Raw genomic sequence first — 20,614 nt, forward strand, 5'->3', positions numbered from 1 at the left:
ATACAAACTCCGAAATTGCACTACAGTGGGGAAAGAGCAAATACCCTTATCCCTGTTATACTACAGTCTTACACAGGCAAAAAATATAGTATGTGTGATCAGCTGATTTTCAATCATACATACAGCAGAGAGTCGCTTATCTGAACTAATTGGGACTTAAGTTAGTTCGGATAATCAAACATGCATTGAACAGGACAAAAAACTAAAATCTTTTTCTTTCTGCATGCAGGGAATACACTTTTCAACCATTCGGTGATTCCATCGGACAACAAAGTATATTTTTCACACAAGATCAGGATACAAGCTCAAGAAACATGCACAAGCGAATATATATATAATGTTTACATATTCAGACTATGATTTTTTCCTACTGGAAAACTTTGGAAGGCTGCGTTCGGATACCTGATTTTTTTGGATAATCGACTCTCTACTGTACCTATTGCCCTTGCAGGCCATTCTAAACTTCTCAGTTTCCCTTTTTGTGCTTGAAATAACCTACCCCATTTGGTTACAGATGGGCCTTACCCATTCCATGGTCGATAATTATATATTATCCCTAATGAGAATAATTGGGATCATACCATAGATAATTTGAAGGGCCCCATGCATGGGTAAAGCATTTAGGAGCTGCCTCTGTCCATTAGTAGTACAGGCAGCAGCTTTGGGGTAAATTTTCTGTTTCCCACCCATAGATGCAAGTTGCACTTGAAAATGGACAGGAATGAACTTTGTATTGTGTGGATGGGGAGTCTGTTCCACAGCAGTGGAAAGCTCTGTGAAATATACCTGTCTCTTCAAACTGTGCTGTTGATATTGCAGAAGCAGTTTACATATCCAGACTGAGTATTTCTGATGCCATCTGACTTACTGATGTGCAGTAAATTCTTCCGTATCGAGTCAGAGGATGCCAGCTATGCCAGAGACAGGTCACCTCTTAGCAGTCTGTAGGATACAGAGTATAGTGATAGGGCTTTCAGTCAGTCCATGTACGACATGTTGTTTAGGCCTCTGTGGACATTCCAGTTGTTGCATGTGTCTGGACAGATGGGCATTCCAGTTGTTGCAAGTGTCTGGACAGATACATGCCAAAATGGGCATTATACTTAATGACTGGCCTGATAAGGGCTGAGTAAAGCAGGACTTTCTTCCAACAGACACATATTGGTCAAAAGTTAGGCCACCATCCACATACATTCCCAAATCCTGAAAAAACAGGTAAACTCTAAGAGGTGTATTGTCACTTTGGTAGTTCCCTGGGGTAGATGACTTCTTGATTGATACAATAATGCATTTTTGGTCATTTAGTTTCACACCATGATTCTGACATCAGTTATTTGAGACAAACCTTCCTGCAAGATGGCTATGTCATTTGGGGATTCAAGGACTTATATGATGTACACCACAGCTATATATGGATCTATGTCAGATGACTGAGTTTTCAGAAACTCAAAATTCATAGGAACTAACAACAAAAAACACAAAAGCTTTTTTATGTTTATGCTGGGGGCTTGCCGCATCCTGCAACCCCCCCCACCCCCAGCAAATTATAAATACCAACTCAATGATCGCACTACAATGAAGAACAGGGTAAATTTCCCAATCCTCGCTGTACCAAAATCTCCATTCATAAGCTTTGAGTTTTCAAAAACTCGATCATATGGTTTCGACCATATGAATTTTGAATTTCTGAAAACTCGATCAACTGATAGGGATCCATATATGAATGTGTGTGTGTGTGTGTGTGTGTGTGTGTGTGCATACATACATACATACAAATATGTATGTGCATATGTACATACATATATGTGTTTATGTATATACATATATGTGTATATGTATGTGTATATATATATATATATATATATATATATATATATATATATATATATACATACATATACATATACACACACACACACACACATATATATATATATATATATATATATATATATATATAGATGTATATATATGTGTGTATATGTATATATATGTGTATATATATATATATATATATATATATATACACACACACACACATATACATACACTTGTGCATATAAACATATATAGAAATATACACATGCATGCGCACACAAACATATATACACTCATACGTATGCATATACAACCGTGTGTATGAATGTATAAATGGCGATCAACTTGTACATACAAGTACACAATGTAAATAATCAGTATTAGTGTTGTGACAAGTCAGGCACTATAGAAACCGGTCAAATCGAAAAAAAAAACAAAACAGTGTCCTGAACCATGAACAGCTTAAAGGTACATTTAATGAGCTCCAAAGTTGACAAACACTTCTCTCAGAGTTCTGTAAAATCCAAGAAGATAGACAAAGGTATAAAATTCCAAACCTCCTTGGATTTTATTTTACATATCTTGGATTTTACAGAACTATGTGAAGTGTTTGTCAACTTTGGATCTCACTAAATGTACTTTTAAACTGCTCATGGTTGAGGACACTGGTTGTTTTCTTGATGTTGTACACAAGTACACACACATAAATCCTAACAACAAAATGTCCCTACTTCCTATTCTATGAGGACTTGCAAAGAATTTTATAATCTGTTACAGTATCTTTAATGAAGTCTTTCTTCAATGATTCACTGTTTCATCTAATCAGGACATGAAAATAATTACAACTTGTGTCCCTGGGTGCAGTGCAGGCTTTCATCCCCTTAACAGGCATAACCTCCAGGATTACACAGATTCAATGAAGAAAAGGAAATTTAGCAAAATTGTTCATCACTAAAGATGAATTCATTTAAACTGCTAATGTCTGGGGTTACTTCCCAGTTAAGCCTGTTGGTTGCAGATCTTACAAAACTCCTGCTGATTCTTCACAAAGTACTCTATATACCCTGCTGTATTAGTGGTTTGAATTTGAGCAAACAGAAACAAAGCATGTAGCTGTACATGCAACCTACCTTTGTACTTTCCTGGTAAAATATTTTCAAATGTGAATGGTATGGAGTCCACCTTGCCGAACAGCTGTAGGCTATGTTTTTCACCTTGACGACCAACAGGTTGTAAGGTCACTGTTAGATCTACACAGGAATCTAAACAGCATTAAAACAAAAAAATATATTTGATCAAAATGGTAAAGTCTGAAAGCCTGATCACAGAATAAGACAGTCTTACTTAAAACCGCAGGATATGACAGAGAAGAGGGGAACAATCAAAGCAACATATGTACACAACATAAAAATAAACAGATGACATTTAAAAGTCTATGCACAAAATCATGGCTAGCTCTTCAAACGTCCCACAATGAAAATATGCTCTCCCCCCAATCCAAAGTCTTAAGTTTAAAGGATCTATGGTTATTGTTGAGACTAGTAATAAAAACATGTACTGTTCTATCCTACTAAGGCAGCTAACTGAACAAAATTTTAAAGGATGAAAAGCATGTTGCTGTACGATGTGTTCAATTTAAAAGGCACCTTTTTTTTAATATGCAGTTCATATGCATTCCAAACTCACCCAAACAGCTGACTTTGCCAGACACCTGTGCCAAAAACTGTGTGAAGGTCACATCCATAACTGGACTGTTTGTAACAGTAACTTGAAATCTACTGGGTTTCAGAACAAGCCCAGCTTTTGCTTCACTCTCTGGAACAACCACCTGCAATGGAGAAAAAATACAAAATTATAGTATACAGTACTTCTAAGCACAGTACACATATCAAATTCAAAAATGTCAATGTTAAAAATCATAAAATGCATATTTTTTGCCCTACAAACCTTATGTCAACAATCCAGACCAAATTATGGCATTTGTTTCACAACACACAAGCAGAGATGTATGCCATTTTATAGAGTCAGCTTTTTAGGTTCTGAGGACAAAACTATTATTATTGAGAATCACAAGTACATAACAGAGTTAGAGATAAACATTCAGGTATACAATCACTAAAAGTCTAATAGTATTTCTGGCATGTAAAACGTGCAGAACTGAAGCTTTCAAAGCAAGCAAACAGAGCTAAAACGCAGATGTAAAAGGCGGCATCAGCACACAGCCAAACAGCATCGAACAGACACAGGAGCAAGATGATCAATTTCAACAACTGGCTTAAGTATTGGTGTCATTCAAAGGGGATCCAATGCCTGTCAGCCTGGGATGACATGCTCGACAAGCCCAGATGCTTCGCTAGGGACAGCTTGCACCTGTCACCCCTGGGCTTTCGAATATTGGCAAAGGCTCTTGCTACCCACATAGTGCCTTTTTTAGGCAAGGCTCAAAAGACAAACCCACCTCCATAGGTATAACAAGGGATAAGAAACTAAGAGTAATACTACTCAACGCCAGAAGTCTAAACCTCAAGATGCACGCACTCAAAACTCTCCTTAGCATGGAGAACATCGATATCTGTGCAGTAACAGAAACCTGGTTCAAGGCTCCCGAGAGCACCCCAGCACTACCAGGTTATACCTCATACCATGCTTTTTGGCCCCAAAACTTGGACGAACCACAAAAGGAGGGGGAGTATCAATATTCGTCAAAGATACCCACACCTCCAGGTTGGTGGCACAGCACAAAGCATCAGAGACTATCCATGTGCAACTAACAGTGGGTAAAACTGCCTTCCAGTTTATAGCCTGCTACAGACCACACTCCCAAACCCAGGAAGCCCACTCGGCCTTCCTGAGAACACTGGAAAATATGAAGGTCTCTCCAAATACCATTATATTGGGCGACTTCAACTACCCAAACATAGACTGGGAGCATTAGTCTAGCTCCAACAACCTAGGCAAAGGTTCCTAGAATTTATAAACTCAAATGCTATGGAACAACTTGTTACCACTCCCACAAGAGGGGAAAACATACTGGACCTGATCATCACCAACATGGGGACTCTATGCTCCAGACCAGAAGTGTATCCCTCACTGGTAAGATCAGACCATAAACTAATCTCACTGGATATTCACATCCCGACACCACCCCCTGCCCAGAAAACCACAGTGAAAAACTTCTCCAAAGCAAATTTCACACTCCTCAAAACCGAGGTGGAATCCTTCAAAGCCCCGGGCCTGTGGAAAATATGGCCCAGACCGCAGAATCCTTTATAAATGCATTCTATGAACACCTTCAGGAATGCATGGATCATGCAATCCCAAATAAAACCAAGACCCAATCCTCCAAAGGCAGACGTCCTGTCTGGTGGACCCCAGCCATAAACAAACTATACAATAGAAGGAGGAAGCTACTACATGATAGAGCAAAATCCCAAAAAGGGAAGGCATCTCTGATCAGTATTAGCAAAAACTACGGGCACTCATAAAATCGTCTAAGGCCAGCTTCGAGAGAAAAATTGCACAGGACACTAAGGATAATCACAAGGCTTTCTTTAGTTATGTTAGGAACCTGGGTGGAATTCCCAGATATGCTCAGATTTAGTCCAAAATGACAAAAATACACCCAACCCACAGACATTGCCAACACCCTAGCTGACAGGTTCAGAGCAAACTCCCCCACAAAGGGCAAATATCTATCCCAGCAGAGTGCTGCCTCCGGATATCTCAGATGCTCAGGTAAGAGCCGCACGCTCCAAAGCAAAAACACAGCAGGAATGGGACCAGACGGTGTCCCAGGCTGCCCCTACATGAACTCCAAGAAGAGCTAAACCCAAACATAAAACTACTGTTCAGTCTCAGCCTTACTACAGGATATGTACCCAAAGAGTGGCGTACAGCAACAGTGGTCCCTCTCCACAAAGGTGGTGCCTCAATGGATCCTGGAAACTATCGCCCCATAAGCCTGACTAGCTTGGTCTGCAAAGCTATGGAAAGGATCATCATGGACCTCATAAATAAAGATATTGGGGACCTACAGACTGGATCCTACCCAGTTCGGCTTTGTTAAGGGCAGATCCTGCCTCTTAAACCTGGTCGATTTCTTTGAAACAGTCACCAAGGCCATTGACTAGGGGAAGGTGGTCCACACAGCCTACCTGGACCTCGCAAAAGCCTTCGATACAATACCCAACTCGGGCATTATAGATAAGCTCACCAGCTTAAATATAAACCCCTATGTCACTAGATGGGTTGCAAACTGGCTCAAGGACAGAACCCACATGGTTAGAATTGCTGGAGCCATGTCAGACTCCAAACCAGTCACAAGTGGCGTCCCACAAGGCTCAGTCCTGGGACCTCTCTTGTTTGGTATATATTTCTCGGAGGTACAGGCCAACACAGAAGGACTGTGGCTGACCAAGTTCGCAGATGACTGCAAACTGGCCATAATCGACTCTACAGCCGACACAAGCATCCTCCAAAAGGGCCTCATAGAAACAGACAACTGGTGCCAGAGCCATGGCCTCAAGCTAAACACCAAAAAGTGTATAGTCATCCCTTTGGCAAAACAAAGTGCCCACAAATTACCACATAGGTGGTAATCCATTAAGTACGGAATAAGTAATTAGGGACCTGGGGACCCAAGTTGATAGCAATCTCTCATTTGACAACCACGTGGCCAAAGTGGTTAGAAAAACATTTTATATAGCCCACCTAATCATGAAGGGATTCACATCTAGATCAGGGGAGGTCATCATGCCTCTTTGCTCATCCCTCATCAGGCCCATAATTGAGTACAATGCCCCTTTTGGGATGTACCTTACCAGACACCTGCAGCAACTGGAAAGAACCCAAAAGTACCTCACCAAGAGGATCAAAGGGCTCAAACAGATGCCAATGCTGCCCGGTTAAATAAACTCCAGCTCTACTCAGTGGCATACCGCCTGCTCAGAGGCGATCTGTGCCTGACGTATAAAGCCATGTCCAACCCGGAATTAATGGACATGCTGCACCTCAGAAAATCCAAATCCCATCGAGCTACTTTCGAGAGACTTGAACCTCAGCACTGAAATAAATAGGACATGCTGGAGGGACAGATTCATAACCAGAGGCTCCCTTCACTCTGGAATAAAATCCCAGTCCAGGTTAGGCAGAGTCCTCATTGACTCTCTTCAAGAGGAATCTTGATGAGTGGATGGGAGATCGTAGGTTTACCCCGGGTATCACTTCTGTGTCACTGTTAGACAGAGGCACAGTATACTAACCTCGAAAAAGGGCACAGCAAAATGTATTTAAAATGGGTGGCGAAAGTCAAACACACTCTGGCTAGGCTTATAAATGCCGTAGGGCAGATAGCCTAGTATGAACCTATGAACCTATTCCTTTTCAGTCAGCACTGTGCTGCACCATGATGCATAGTGACATTAAACATATGCTTTCACAACTCTGAGCCTACCAGCCTACATGCACACACAGAATCCGTCTGAACTATGCCACTTCAATTGGTATAATGCCGTGCAGTCTCCATCCAAAACATACAGTACCTGACATATTTGCTGAAGTCACTTAAAGACAGATGACCTTTGTCTTTGGAATGAAAATGTGATAATAATCTCTACCTTTTCAAAAGTATAGGGTCTGCAGAAACTTTGAGAAGTAGAGTCTGGGACTGCTCAAGCAGCTCCTCAGGTATTGCCTTGATCCTGTAACTAAGCTTTTTATGAGAAGAATCTCAGTTCAATGATATGACCATATGACATAATTCCCATAACCCATCAGCCTTTGGTAATGGTCCTCCAAGCCTAGGCAAACTCAAAGAACCAGCCTTCAATTATCAGTTCTGCAAGGCAGAAAGTATGTCTCCTGGGCAAAAGTGGGAGACACAGACAAAGCTAAATCACCTAACACTTGACAGTGTTTGCTTGTCAAAAGGCCTCTTCCGAATGGAGTGCTGGCTGGGCCTACAGGAGGCAGGAAGAAGAGAAGATAATGCCTTGAGAAAAAAAAAAAACATCACACAGTGATCAACTGTTTCTCTTCACCTTCTGCAGGTCTTCAATAACATTTGGTGACACCTGCCTAAATAGAAATGTCCAGAAAAGGGCATCTAAAATAGCCTGACTTGATTCTTTCTTAAAGCAGGAAATTAGATATGCCACCCATTTCAAATACATGGTAGATGCCTCCTCCCTAGTAAAAAACAATAAGCAAAAAGTTAGTGAACAAAGCTGAACGCCTTCTTGCTAAGTCATAACACTGGTCTCCAGGGACTCTCTATTACTAGAATTGAGGAGCTGTATCACCTTTCTGAGAAGCTACTCCGCTAGAGAAGAGTGCAAACTGGAAATTTGAGAGACACTACACTGTTCTAATGCCCAGAATGGAAGAGATCAACCTTATCCATAGCTTCCAATTTCATTATCTGGTGACAAGGCAGCAAGGTGATGAGGTCTCTGAGCTCTGGGTTCTTTACACTGGTGTGACAAAATCATGCAGGAGTCTGCCCCAGGATATTTATTAAAAAGAATGTCAGCTCTCTTTTCTTATGTGCTGAAAGCCCACAGTCTAGGAATTTAAATGCTATAAGAATAACATACTTAAAACAATAGTCTCCAATTAGGGTGGAGCGTGCAGGGCACAGAATTCCTGGAAGAGCTACAAAAAAGGGATGCATTAGAATCCTTGGAGACAGGAACTTTGGACCTCAAATTTTACCAACCAATACAACTAAGAAATGAAACAAGAAACCATCCTCCTATTAGCTGCAGCAAAAGACCACTTGCACTCATCTAACATCTTTGTCCCAAAGAGAAAGACAAGTAAATACTAGGTAATGTGCAAGCCACAGAAGAAAAATTACAGACCCTTTCCAGACACATCTTTGCAAAGACACAGTTGTCTCGCACAAGACAAACCATAAACAAAGGCCCAATATTACTGGTAAGAGAGAGTCCATCATCCATGGAGAATGCAATGAAATGATCTTCATCTCTCTGTCACCAGTCAAGGATGGTTGATGCCAAGTGAAAAGACCAATCAGCCATGTGCCCTAACATGGAAGCCATGATGCTTGAACCCAGTGCACACACTTCCCAGAGTGGTAGTGAAGCAATGCATCTCCTAGTCATTTTGCAGTTGTTGATGACAGGCATGAGTTTGACACTCCTAGGCACAGAAAAGCCTGCAGTAGGCAGAGTGGTGAAGGTCACCGTAATGACAAATTTTGACAGAGAAGGCCAACTATGATTGACCTTCTCCTACTTACTTTCTCTCAACTGTCTTACTTTTCTGTCAGTCATTAATGCTGACAAACCTTCCAGTGCCGTTACCTCATCTTAACTAGGATAAGTCTAGAGCTTCTCAAATTTCTCATACCGATGGTCTGGCTGAATCTCTGGCACTTGTGACAGCCTTTGAAATTATGCTTTCTTTGGAGGGAGTACCTCTCCAGATCCTGATCTGTGATCCAATCAAAACCATGCAAGTGACCAGGAAGAACAAACCTGCTAAACTTGACTGATGTCATGGCATGTGTGAGTACAAAGTGCACTCAATTATGAGCACAGGAAGATGGAGACTGAAATAATTGTACCAAGAAGGTCTTTAAGGATGAGGTCCAGCTGTTACATACTGGAGGGGGGACCCTGAAGTAAGATATGCACAGTTTTCCAGCAAGGAGAACTCATCTTACTTACATATTACTTTAACAGGCAGAATTCCAGTTACTCTAGAAAACTAATCAAAAGTAACAAACTAGTATAATGGGATTCCTGGAGTACAGTAAGCAAACAACAAACCCTACTTTTAGACACGTGTGTGTACTAGGCCAATGACTACAAGGGCCTTTTTAAGCTTAGCCATGCATCCCAAATCTCTGACAAGTTCTGGTACCCTTGATTAATGTAAGCAGTGGCTTATGAGATTAAACATTTACAAGCAGGGCCTAAGAGATGAACCAATTATAGACTGCCTGTGTCTACATGGGTGTCAAACCAGGGATGAATTTCCTGTTCTCCAGCCAAATGTTCAAGTTACACTTGAATTAGGTTAGGGAATAATTCTGCTTCACACGGATGAGAAAGCCTGTCCCAGAGAAGGGACAGTCTCTGGGATACATACCTGTCACTCTAGGAGGTCCTATTTATATCACAGGCAATGTTTAAATGTTTAGAATGGGTAATTCTGGTGCGGTTTGTGGATATACAGGAGGTCCCATTAGGATGGGGTCTAGCAATGCCTTGTATGCCAGGCATAGGTTTCCCTCAACAGCCTGTAGGAGACAGAATACAGGGATAGGGGCTTGCGGTGCAAACAAAGAATGATTGTTTTTTTTAAGCTTTATCAAACAGGTTTTAATTGCATTTTTAGCCACACTGACAATTTTCGGACATCTGTTTTGATTGTGTCCCACATCTACTCAAACATTTTTATGATGCACTGTAAAGGTTCAAATAGCAGAAATAGTCTCATTAAAAAAATACAACATATTTCACAGCATGGTGTCTCACCTGGATACTGTATGTCCCTGGCTTTGCCTTGAAACAAAAAGCACCTCGAGAGTCTGCCTCAGTAGTATGGCTTGTGATCTTATCTTTGCCTTCTGTGCTCAAAGTCACTCTCTGCTTACTCATCTGCTTGATCCCATTGGGGAAGCGCACCACGCTTATCTGGCCACAGATGCTAAACCTAGACATTACAGCAAACAGTTTAAAGAAAAATTTTGCATAAAACCGTGCATTTGGTAATGCCAATACATAAATTCCTAAACAGATTTATAACACATATATTCTTATCACATCAGCTGATCCATGAAGGGAATTACCTTCATGGGTCCTGCCATTCCAAACATCCTTCTCCATCAATCAACACTGCATCATTTTCCTAAAATTCCTGCACTAAGGGATGGGTATGTGTTTGTGACAACTCGCAGTGTGGCACTACTTGTCAAATATGTAAAGAAAATCACTTCTTATACTCAAGTTCAACCCAGTAGCTTCTAGTAATCATCTCCTTGAAAATCTAGAAACAGCAACAGATAAATCTGGCATTCCACTGCTAACAAGTCATTTCACTAGTACGTACCATTTCAGCTAAAACACAACTCCAGTAGACAAGGCGAGCTGGAGACACCATATTCCTGACTCAAACAGGATCTCTTTCATAGATCACCTCATGCAGTACAAAGGTATGTATTGATCTGAGCATCAAGGAAATGTCCTATATTTGGGTTGAATCCCAAGCAATAAGTCAACAGGGTGAACACAGCCAGGGGACCAGAGCAGGAAAGACGCAGAGACCCAGAAAAAGTCTATGCAGATAATTTACACAACTGTGATAAACACCAAAATGCCAGGTAAAAAAAAAATAAGTTATGTACTCACCATAACGTTCCATGTTTGTAGTTCATCTCAGGACAAAGATTTTCTCACCAAAGGCGTGCCAGTAGATGCCAGCAGCCACCAAAAAGGAACTTGCTAAAACTTCCTCCACTGTCCATCCACCGAACAAGGAGTCTAGAACGATGGATAGGTAAGGGAAGTGCATCTTCAGCAGCTTTTACACTCTGATTGCTGAACTACCTGTCTCATTTCACTAGGCTCCAGAGAGATCTCCTAAAAGAGCTTGGAGATGCTCTCCAAGGTAACGTATCTGAAGTGGTATCTGATAAGCTTAACACACAGATGTCTACCTTAAATTCTATTGTCATCTCTTCCATGAGGCTGATATCTTATGCAGTGGATGGAGCGAGTAGGGCAGCAGGTTCAGGAGTTTCTCTTAGAAGACACTCCTGGATGCGCCTGTAATTTTGCAGAGGCCTTTAAGTCTACATTTACCAACGCCTCCTTTGATGGATCCTCGTTGTTTGGACCAAAGGTAAAGGACACACTCACCAGGTGCGAACAGGAAGGGAAAACCCTGTCTGTCGTGGGAGTCCGTTTTTCCATTCCTTCTAGACCCTATCCCAAGGGGCAGAAAGATGTGGTTCAAGAAGTCGCAGAGGTTTTTCCAGGACGCACAAGGTGATTCCTTCTCCAGAGACAGAGGAGGAGGAAATAACGGTAGACGTCGCCCTAGAGGTAAGGGAGGCCCGCAGAATAAGGAAGACAGTGATTCCTTTTGTCGTCGTCCCTACCATTGCTCCTGAAAGGAGGCCCAACTGTGCATCTCTGGAGCCAGTCAGAGGGCGTATATCCTTGTACCCAGAAGCCTGGCTCAATATCACTCAAGACAAGTGGGTGCAAAGGATAATTACCAGAGGATACTGTATTCTTTTCTCTTTCCCTCCTCCTCAAATCAGAAGAATCCCGGATGTTCCACACAATCACAGGGGTTCAGCAACTTTAAAAATCCAAACGTTTCTTGAAGAGAGAGTCATCCAACCCATCCCCGCAGACCAAGTAGGATTAGGGACTTACTCCAGATTCTTTTTGGTGTCAGAATGAATAGGGGACTTGAGATCCATCTTGGATCTCAGCAAGTTGAACGAATCTGTAGAGAAGTCCAAGTTCCGAATGGTCACGTTACAGACGATACGCCCAGCGTTAGGGAAAGATATTTTGCTCCATAGATCTCCAAGATGTGTACTACCACATCAAAATGGACAGAGCCATCAAGGAGTCACTTACGCTTCCGGCTGGGGGGCAGTCATTACCAGTTTCGTGCCCTGCCTTTTGGTCTCACAACAGCCCCCAGGATGTTCACCAAATGCATGGCAGTGGTAACTGCTCACTTGAGATGCTTTGGATTCCAAGTGTTTCCCTACCTGGACGACTGGCTCCTGACTGCCACCACCAGGTATCTACTATTACAGGCCAGGGACACCACCATTATGACTTGCTTGCAGCTAGGAATTACAATAAACTGGCAAAAATCTGCATTGTCGCCCTCTCAGCATGTGAATTTCATTGGCGTCTAAATAAATACCGTCACAATGATGGCTTACCTCCTCATAGAAAGAGTCCAGAATCTCAGGCAACAAATTTGGACTCTCTTTCACAGCAGAAGGCAAAAGCAATGACTGTACTCAAATTGTTAGGGACGATGGCCTCTGCGATAACATTAGTCCCATCAGCCAGACTGCACATGAGGGTTCTGCAGTGGTTGCTTTTTGCCCAGTGGTCAATGCAGCAACTAACTCTTTCTCACCCCATCCTGTTAACGGAATCGTGCAAACAGGATCTTCGCTGGTGGACCCAGTCCAGCCATCTGACCACAGGCAGACCATTTGTTCCGTCTCCCCCTGTCGCCACCGTGACCACGGATGCCTCCCAGATAGGGTGGGGGGACATTATCTCCAGTCTAAGGCACGTGGCAGGAATACGAGGCTCATTTGCATATCAATGTCTTGGAGATGAGAGCAGTGCTTCTGGCATTGCAAGCACTTCACAGCTTTCTCCTTCTAGGGACGATTGCGATCCACTCGGACAATATGTCGGTGGTATGGTACATAAACAAGGAGGGAGCAAATCTTATCCCTTCGAGTGTGGGAGTGGGTAGTGTCTTCCCAACGTTTTCTGGTCACAAAACAGATTCCGGGGAAAACTAACGTGATAGCCGAGGGGCTCAGCATGGCAATTTTGATGCCTCACGAGTGGTCTCTGAATCCACACGTTGCGGAACAGATTTTTCACAGATGGGTTCAGCCTTGCTGCGATCTCTTCACCACCCCTATGAATGCCAAATGCAGCAACTACTTCACCCTGATCCCCCCAAAGGGGGAGACACCCAGAGACGCACTCATTCACGATTGGCACTCGGGAATTCTCTATGCCTACCCACCTTTTCCTCTGATATCTAAGGTAATTCAGAAAGCAAAATCCTTGGGAAGCAAGATAATTCTCATTGCTCCTTACTGACCTGTCAGATTTGGTTCCCCTTGCTCTCAGGCCTCACCTAATGGACAAACCTTGGACCCAGTGCCATATTTACTGACACACGTCAGGGGTGTTCCATCCCTCTCTCCACACCTTCAATTTGACAGCATGGCTGCTCCTATTCCATCCCTAGTCAGGCTTCATGATTTTTCTCCTGATGTACATATTCTGATATCTTTTTCTCACAAACCTTCAACTAGGAAGATTTATGCCAGTAAGTGGAAAAGGTTTTCCTTCTGGGCTCGTGACAGAAACCTCGAACCTTATACAGCCCCCATCTCTGCGATTTTGAAGTTTCTTACACAACTGTTCCGTCAAGTTTCAGCCACTGCCACTATTAAGGTTCAGCTGGCAACTATTTCTACCTTCCATTTGGCTAATGATCCTAACCTTTTGGCGCATAGATTATGTAGAGCTTTCCTTAAAGGGGCCACATTATTGAGACCCCCCCCCCGTTATGGACCCTGTGGCATCATGGGATTTGAATTTTGTACTTCAAAAACTTACTTTGCATCCCTTTGAACCTTCAGCAACTTGTGATCTCAAATTCCTTTCATGGAAAACCATATTTTTAGTGGCCATTATATCTACAAGGAGGGTCTCAGAACTGCAAGCAGTCTCTATTAGGCCTCCTTATTTGGTATTTCACAGAGACAGGGTTTCTTTATGGACCAATCCTTCATTTGTTCCTAAGGTCTCTTCTCAGGCTAATATTAATCAATCCATTGAACTACCTTTTTCCTAATTTTTCTGACAAGGCAGATTACAAATTTCACCAGATTGACATTCATAGACAACTGCGATTCTGTCTCCATAGAACCAAGAGTTTCAGAAGGTCGGACCAATTGTTTGTTTCCTTTTCAGATGCAAGAAAGGGTTTACCAGAAAACCCACTTTATCTCACTGGATTTCAAGCTGCATTTCATTAATTTATACTTCCAGTGGCAAAGATCTCCCCTTTAAGGTGAAAGCCCACCATCAGATCTGTTTCTACCTCGGTAGCTTTTCAAGCAAAAATTCCCATGGATAACATTTGCGCAGCAGCAACATGGGCTACACCTCATACATTCATAACTCACTACAAGTTGGACGTAGCTTCCAGGAACAGATCTTCCTTTGGTTCCACAGTACTCAGAAGTATTTTCCCGTGAGCCACCCAAGATAAAGATGCTAAGGACGCTGTCCCAAGTGTAAGAATGAAGGCGAGATAGGACTACAGAACATAAAGAAGTTATGTACTCACCATAACATTCGTTTGTAGTCCATCTCGCCGTTCATTCTTAATATGCCACCCTCCTGCCCCCTCCTTTGAGGACCTGGAGGAATTGACTATTGCTTTATCTCTATGTTGAGACTTTTCTCCATGGTTTGTTTTTTGTCTCTATATATTTTACTACTTGCAGCAAACAAGATCTGGGGTATGTCAGCGGTGCATGATGGGATACCTCCTTGCCACAAGCCAACCAGAAGACTTTGAGCTAGAGAATTGCCAAGTCGGAGCAGAGGTTCCGCTCCGAATCCAAGTGTAAGAATGAAGGTGAGATAGGACTACAGAACATCAAAACTCAGGCCAGAGACAACAAAATCAGTTCTCCGAAAGAACAAACTAAAGAAAGAATCAGAGAAAATTAATCTTGAAAAGGAGTATACTTCTTGACAGATGCAAATATCTATGGGCAGAGATGCCAATCATAAAGGTAACATAGTTGTAAAGCCAGTACAAAGAGGAAAAAATGACAAGGGCAAAACTTTTCCTCCCCACAACCAAGAAGAAAATGGTTAATTAGTTAGCACAGCCTCTTAAGGGTGCTGGATTCTTCCAGGGAGTAAGCAATCCTCTCTCTCTGGTTTTCTGACCCAACCAATACCACTACTGAAGAAACAAGAGATAAATGGATTGATTTAGGAACAAAAACAACCATATTCTCAATAGAAAGGGGATGCAAGTCGGGAAACTAGTCCCCAGAGGACAGCAAAGCAGATCCCCACACCTGCAGGCATAAACCTCCAGAGTCCTTTTGCAGAGGAGCAGCCATTTGGAAGGCAGTTTAGTCAAAATGCATTCACTAACACTGCTAAACTCAAAAAGAGCCTCAAAACAGACATGCAAGTCTATTGGACATCAAGTCCCAGTTTCTAATTGGAAGGGTTTTTGTTCAATGTGCTGACTTCTGCTTGCAAAGCTTGGCATTTTAAAACCTTGGCTCACGCCATACATAAGACACTAATGATGAAAACTACTTTTGTCTTTTTTCATGGACTTCTACCTGGTTTTCTTGCATCTGTTTTTTTGGACTGCTGGTAAGGGGTAATCCCATGTGATATAAACGTCATCACTGCCAGTAATGATTTTTAGTTCATGTTTCCAATACTTGTCTATTTCTATATTGCAGTGTAACAATCTTGCCACATTACTCTGCCTTTCAATATGCAGACCCTCAGCCATGAGTGTATCACACCCAGCAATGAGATTCCAGTTCTCTTTTACGGAGCCTGCATTTTTCTGTTTCTCCTACATTTTCAATGGACTTTCTAAACCAATGTATACATAAAGCCTACCATCTTGGGCCACCATTATCCTTTCATCTTTTGGCTTCAATTCACTGCTCCTTAACCATTCCTGCATCACACCTTGGTTAGTTAACATGTGGTTGGATACTTGCCACTATATTTCTGGACTTCCCATTTTTCTTCTCTTCTGGTCCTTTCTTGTATAGCACTTTCAGTTGTTGCCTGATTGCTGTCTACTTCTGATTTGATATTCATCCCACTCTGTTCCAAAATGCTATTGCTAAACAAAGCAAATATGTCATATTAGACTTCTCTTCATGGTTTAGAACTTTTATTATATTTGCTGACCTCATCAGATCCAAATATGTATGTAGCCTTACGACTGCAGATCTACACATGAAGTCAATTTAGAGGATGCCCACACCTCCTTCAGAGCAGACATATAACCTTTGCATGCACTTTTTTCTTTACATCTCATTTGATACGCTTGAAGTATTTTTCTTGTCCAACTGATTCAATACTTTTTGAGGACAGTCAATCACATCAAATCTGTAAGTTAGAACAGAAGAGTAAACTGATTTACGGTTTAGACTTTATTCCTGGATGTCAATGTTGTACAGACCAACTGTTTTGGGCATGTACTGTGGTGCACAACATCCTCAAGATAGGTGAACACAGATCACAGACTGCGTGCCCTGACAGGGCTAGCTACTAGATGGTGTAAAATATGGCTCTAGGTCGGTCATGTTGACTAATGTTGCCAAAAATTGGCATGGGTAGTTAATGGTGATAAGTGGGTTGAGGACCTGGCCTACTCTGACCCATGTCAGGGACCCTTGCTAACGGTTGGAGGGGTATATGTGCCCCTATTGGTCAGTGTGTGCCAGCCATAAAAAGCCCAGCAGCCCTGGGTCAATAAGCTACTGGCTGGCAGGTGTCTAGTTGCCCAGCCTGGCTTACCTGGGATAGCTCTGTTGAGCAAAAGCTGGATGTAAAACCAACCTGCCAAACATGAACTGAGAATTGCTACACTTAAACTAGGGTCACTGACAGGAAGCAGCTTGGAAGTGGATGACATGATGATACAGAGGAGGCTGGGACATCCTATGTATCCAAGAGATGAGATGAAAGGGCAGTGCAGCAAAGATACTTGGCTTGGGATCCAGACTCTACTACTCAGGTTGGGGACATGCTAGAAATGGTGTAGGAATTGTGGTGAGAGAGGGGCTTCAGAAGGCAGTGAGGGACATCATCATAATTAATGACAGACTCATGGCAATCAGACTCCAGTGTAATGATAGGGCAGTATTCATAACCTCAGCCTATGCCCCACAGCAGGGTTGTGATAGAGAGGAAAAGAGTACATTCAGACAGCAGCTGCAGGAATACAGGAGAAGCCATTCTGGGCTTCTGTCTGGCAAATGGCTTGATAGTAGCCAACACATGGTTCAGAAAGAGAGACAGTCACAAGATCACATACAAGAGTAGCCAACATGCAACTCGGGTAGACTTCCTCCTAGTAAGGAAAAGACACTGGGGTAGAATCCATGACTGCAAAGTCATCCCCAGTGAAATAGTCGGCCCACAGCATAAACCACTAGTTGCCACAATCAGTTGCAACCAGTGGTCAGAGAAGGCTCTAATGTCAACAGCGTCCAGACTGAAGACCTGGAAGTTGACTGGAGAGAAAGTACAGCAGTTCAAGGAATTACTCTGGGTTCTAGCACCCCAAGAAGAGGAGGAAATAGATGCAGCTGAAGAAGAGTAGCATCGCCTAAAAACAGCACGTTTGGACTACAGAAAAGATATGTGGCCATACCAGGTATGGAAATAAGATACATAAGGAAAGCTGGTGGTGGAATGCAGAAGTCCAGGAAGTCATCAAAAGAAAGGAGGAGTGCAGGAAGAAGTGGGAGATAGAAAAGACTGACCAGGCTAGAAAGGACTACTGGTTGGCTAACAAAGAAGCTAAGAAATAACATGCAATAGCAAAGACTAGGGCATCGGAGGCACACTACCAGCTACTGGAAAGTGACTCAGTAAAGGGCACAAAGAAACTATATAAGGTTGCACGGCAAAGACAGAAAGATAAAGAAGATAGTCAGACACCCTTCATAAGGGATGCCAGCAACAACCTGCTCACCTGTCCACAGGACATCAAAGGCAGAAGAAAGGAGCATTTCCAGCAGTTTCTGAATGAAGAAAAACCCCACAGAAGCTGTACTGCCCCAGAAACAGCTTATGATGAGAGAAGAGGAGGAGCCCACCTTAGAAGAAGTAAGAACAGCACTAAGACAGATGAAGTCAAGAAAAGCAGCAGGCTAAGATGAGGTCACAGCAGATATGATAAAGATGCTGGGTGAGACAGGGGAGAAATGGCTCCTGAGGGTACTAATAACGGTGTGGAGAGAAAGGCGCATCTCCAGATGACTGGAGAATAAGCATACTTGTGCCAGAGTAAAAGAACAAATGAGACATCCACAACTCTGGGCAGTACAGAGGCATTAAACTCCTACCACAATGCATGAAAGTTCTGGACAGGGTGACTGATAAATGGATATGCAGAGTAGTAGAATGTAAGATGGGAGATGAGCAGTTCGGATTCAGATCAGTATACAGCACAACTGACCCGATTGTTTGCACTGTGACAGATACTTGAGAAGAAGTTAGAGGTGAGGAGAGTGTCCCAATGGGCATTCCTAGACTTGGAGAAAGCATATGTCAAGATCCCAAGAAAGCTGATCTGGGCAGTACTGAGGTGGTTTGAAGTCCCGGAAACACTGGCAGAATTAGTGGTGGCTATGTATAAGGACCCAGTGACTCAAGAACGAACAGTGTTCAGCCTCACAGAGGGTTCCTCGTGGGAGTGGTTGTACACCAGGGTTCATTTCTGAGCCCACTGCTGTTCATACTGTTGATGGACTACATTAGCAAACAGGTTGGAGGGGACAGATCAACAAAGCTGCTATATGCACATCATGTGGCAGTACAGGCAGACTCTGTGTTGAACTTCAGCAAAGGATAGGAGAATGGAATGCAAATCTGTAGGCACATAGGATGAAACTAAGCACAGATAAGACGGTGGTAATGGCAACAAATTTGGCAAATCAGAAGAAGCTAAGAATAGAAATAGAAGGGAAGATAGTTGAACAGGTAAACAACTTCAAGAATCTGGGAGGGTGGTTGAGGAGAAGGGTAGTCTGCATGAAGAGGTCAAAGCTAGAATCTGAGAGGATGCAGCCAACTGGCATAGAGTATCAGGTGTAGTCTATGACAGAAGAATGCCAAAGAAGCTGAAAAGTAAGGTGCACTAGACAGTGTGATCAATACTACTGTATGGTACAGAAACCTGGGCAGTAGAGGCAGAGCAGTTGAAGAAGCTAGAGGTGATGAAAATGAAGTGTCTGAAAAAGGTGGTAGGATGTACACTGTGGACAGACAAAGAAATGAGGATATAAGAGGAGACGCCAAAGTAGATCCAACTGCAGAAAAGATCAGAGAGAACGGATTACAGTGGTTTGGGCACGTGTAGAAAAGTAGAAGACAATCTGGTGAGGAAGATTTGGGACAGACAGGAAGAAGGTAAGAGGAAGCGAGGACATCCAGCAAAGAGGTGGATGGATTGTGTGGAAGAAGATCTGCGACAGTCAGGCATGAGTGTTGAAGAAGGCAGGAGTATGGCACTGAATCGAGAGCTGGCGACAGTTAACACGATACACCAACCCCATGTAGAAAGAACTGGAAAAAGGGGGCTGATGATGATGTCAATGTCGTCTTCAACATTAGCTTTAGTCTTCTGAATTATTCTTTACCATGTTTTCTTCTCATGTATTCATGTTTTATTGCAGATCCTTCATCTATTCCAGGCAGGAGTATGGCACTGAATCGAGAGTTGGTGACAGTTAACACGATACACCAACCCCATGTAGAAAGAACTGGAAAAAGGGGGCAGATGATGATGATGTCAATGTTGTCTTCAACATTAGCTTTAGTCTTCTGAATTATTCTTTACCATGTTTTCTTTTCATGTATTCATGTTTTATTGCAGATCCTTCATCTATTCCCAAACATTTCTCCAGCTCAATTTCCTTTAAATCACATTCCTGTCCCAGGTTGATTTTATTTATGCAGTAACTTTCCTTTTATAATATGTTTTGCTTTTACACGTTTATCAAGACCAAATGCCATTCTTGTAAAATCTGATTTGTAGTTGTGCTCTCACATTCATATCTGATGAACTAAACAATATTTAAATCATCCACAGAATGTAGAAGAGATTTCTTTAAATCAGGTTGGTTTCTTGGCATTAAACTGTAACCACAGTCTAATCCATTAAGCAAACAGTTTATCAGGTAAAGGCCAAGAAAAAACAGCAGTGGTGACAAATAATTACCATGGGTTATATCCCCCTTTGA

General features: G+C 42.4%; 1 protein-coding gene across 2 annotated transcripts in view; it reads right to left on the reverse strand.

Moving 5' to 3' along the window:
- LOC122816397 (nodal modulator 1-like) overlaps window positions 1-20,614 on the reverse strand; it is an 877,949-nt gene that overhangs the window by 591,976 nt on the left and 265,359 nt on the right. For both annotated transcript variants that reach the window (XM_044089153.1, XM_044089155.1), the window contains exons 12-14: window positions 10,323-10,500; window positions 3,505-3,646; window positions 2,949-3,080 (exon numbers count right to left, since the gene is read on the reverse strand). In XM_044089153.1, coding sequence (XP_043945088.1) covers window positions 2,949-3,080; window positions 3,505-3,646; window positions 10,323-10,500 — 452 coding nt within the window. The remainder of the gene's footprint in view (window positions 1-2,948; window positions 3,081-3,504; window positions 3,647-10,322; window positions 10,501-20,614) is intronic.

The sequence above is a fragment of the Protopterus annectens genome, chromosome 12.part0, assembly GCF_019279795.1.
Source record: "Protopterus annectens isolate FY-2018-M chromosome 12.part0, PAN1.0, whole genome shotgun sequence".
NCBI classification, from domain to species: domain Eukaryota; kingdom Metazoa; phylum Chordata; order Ceratodontiformes; family Protopteridae; genus Protopterus; species Protopterus annectens.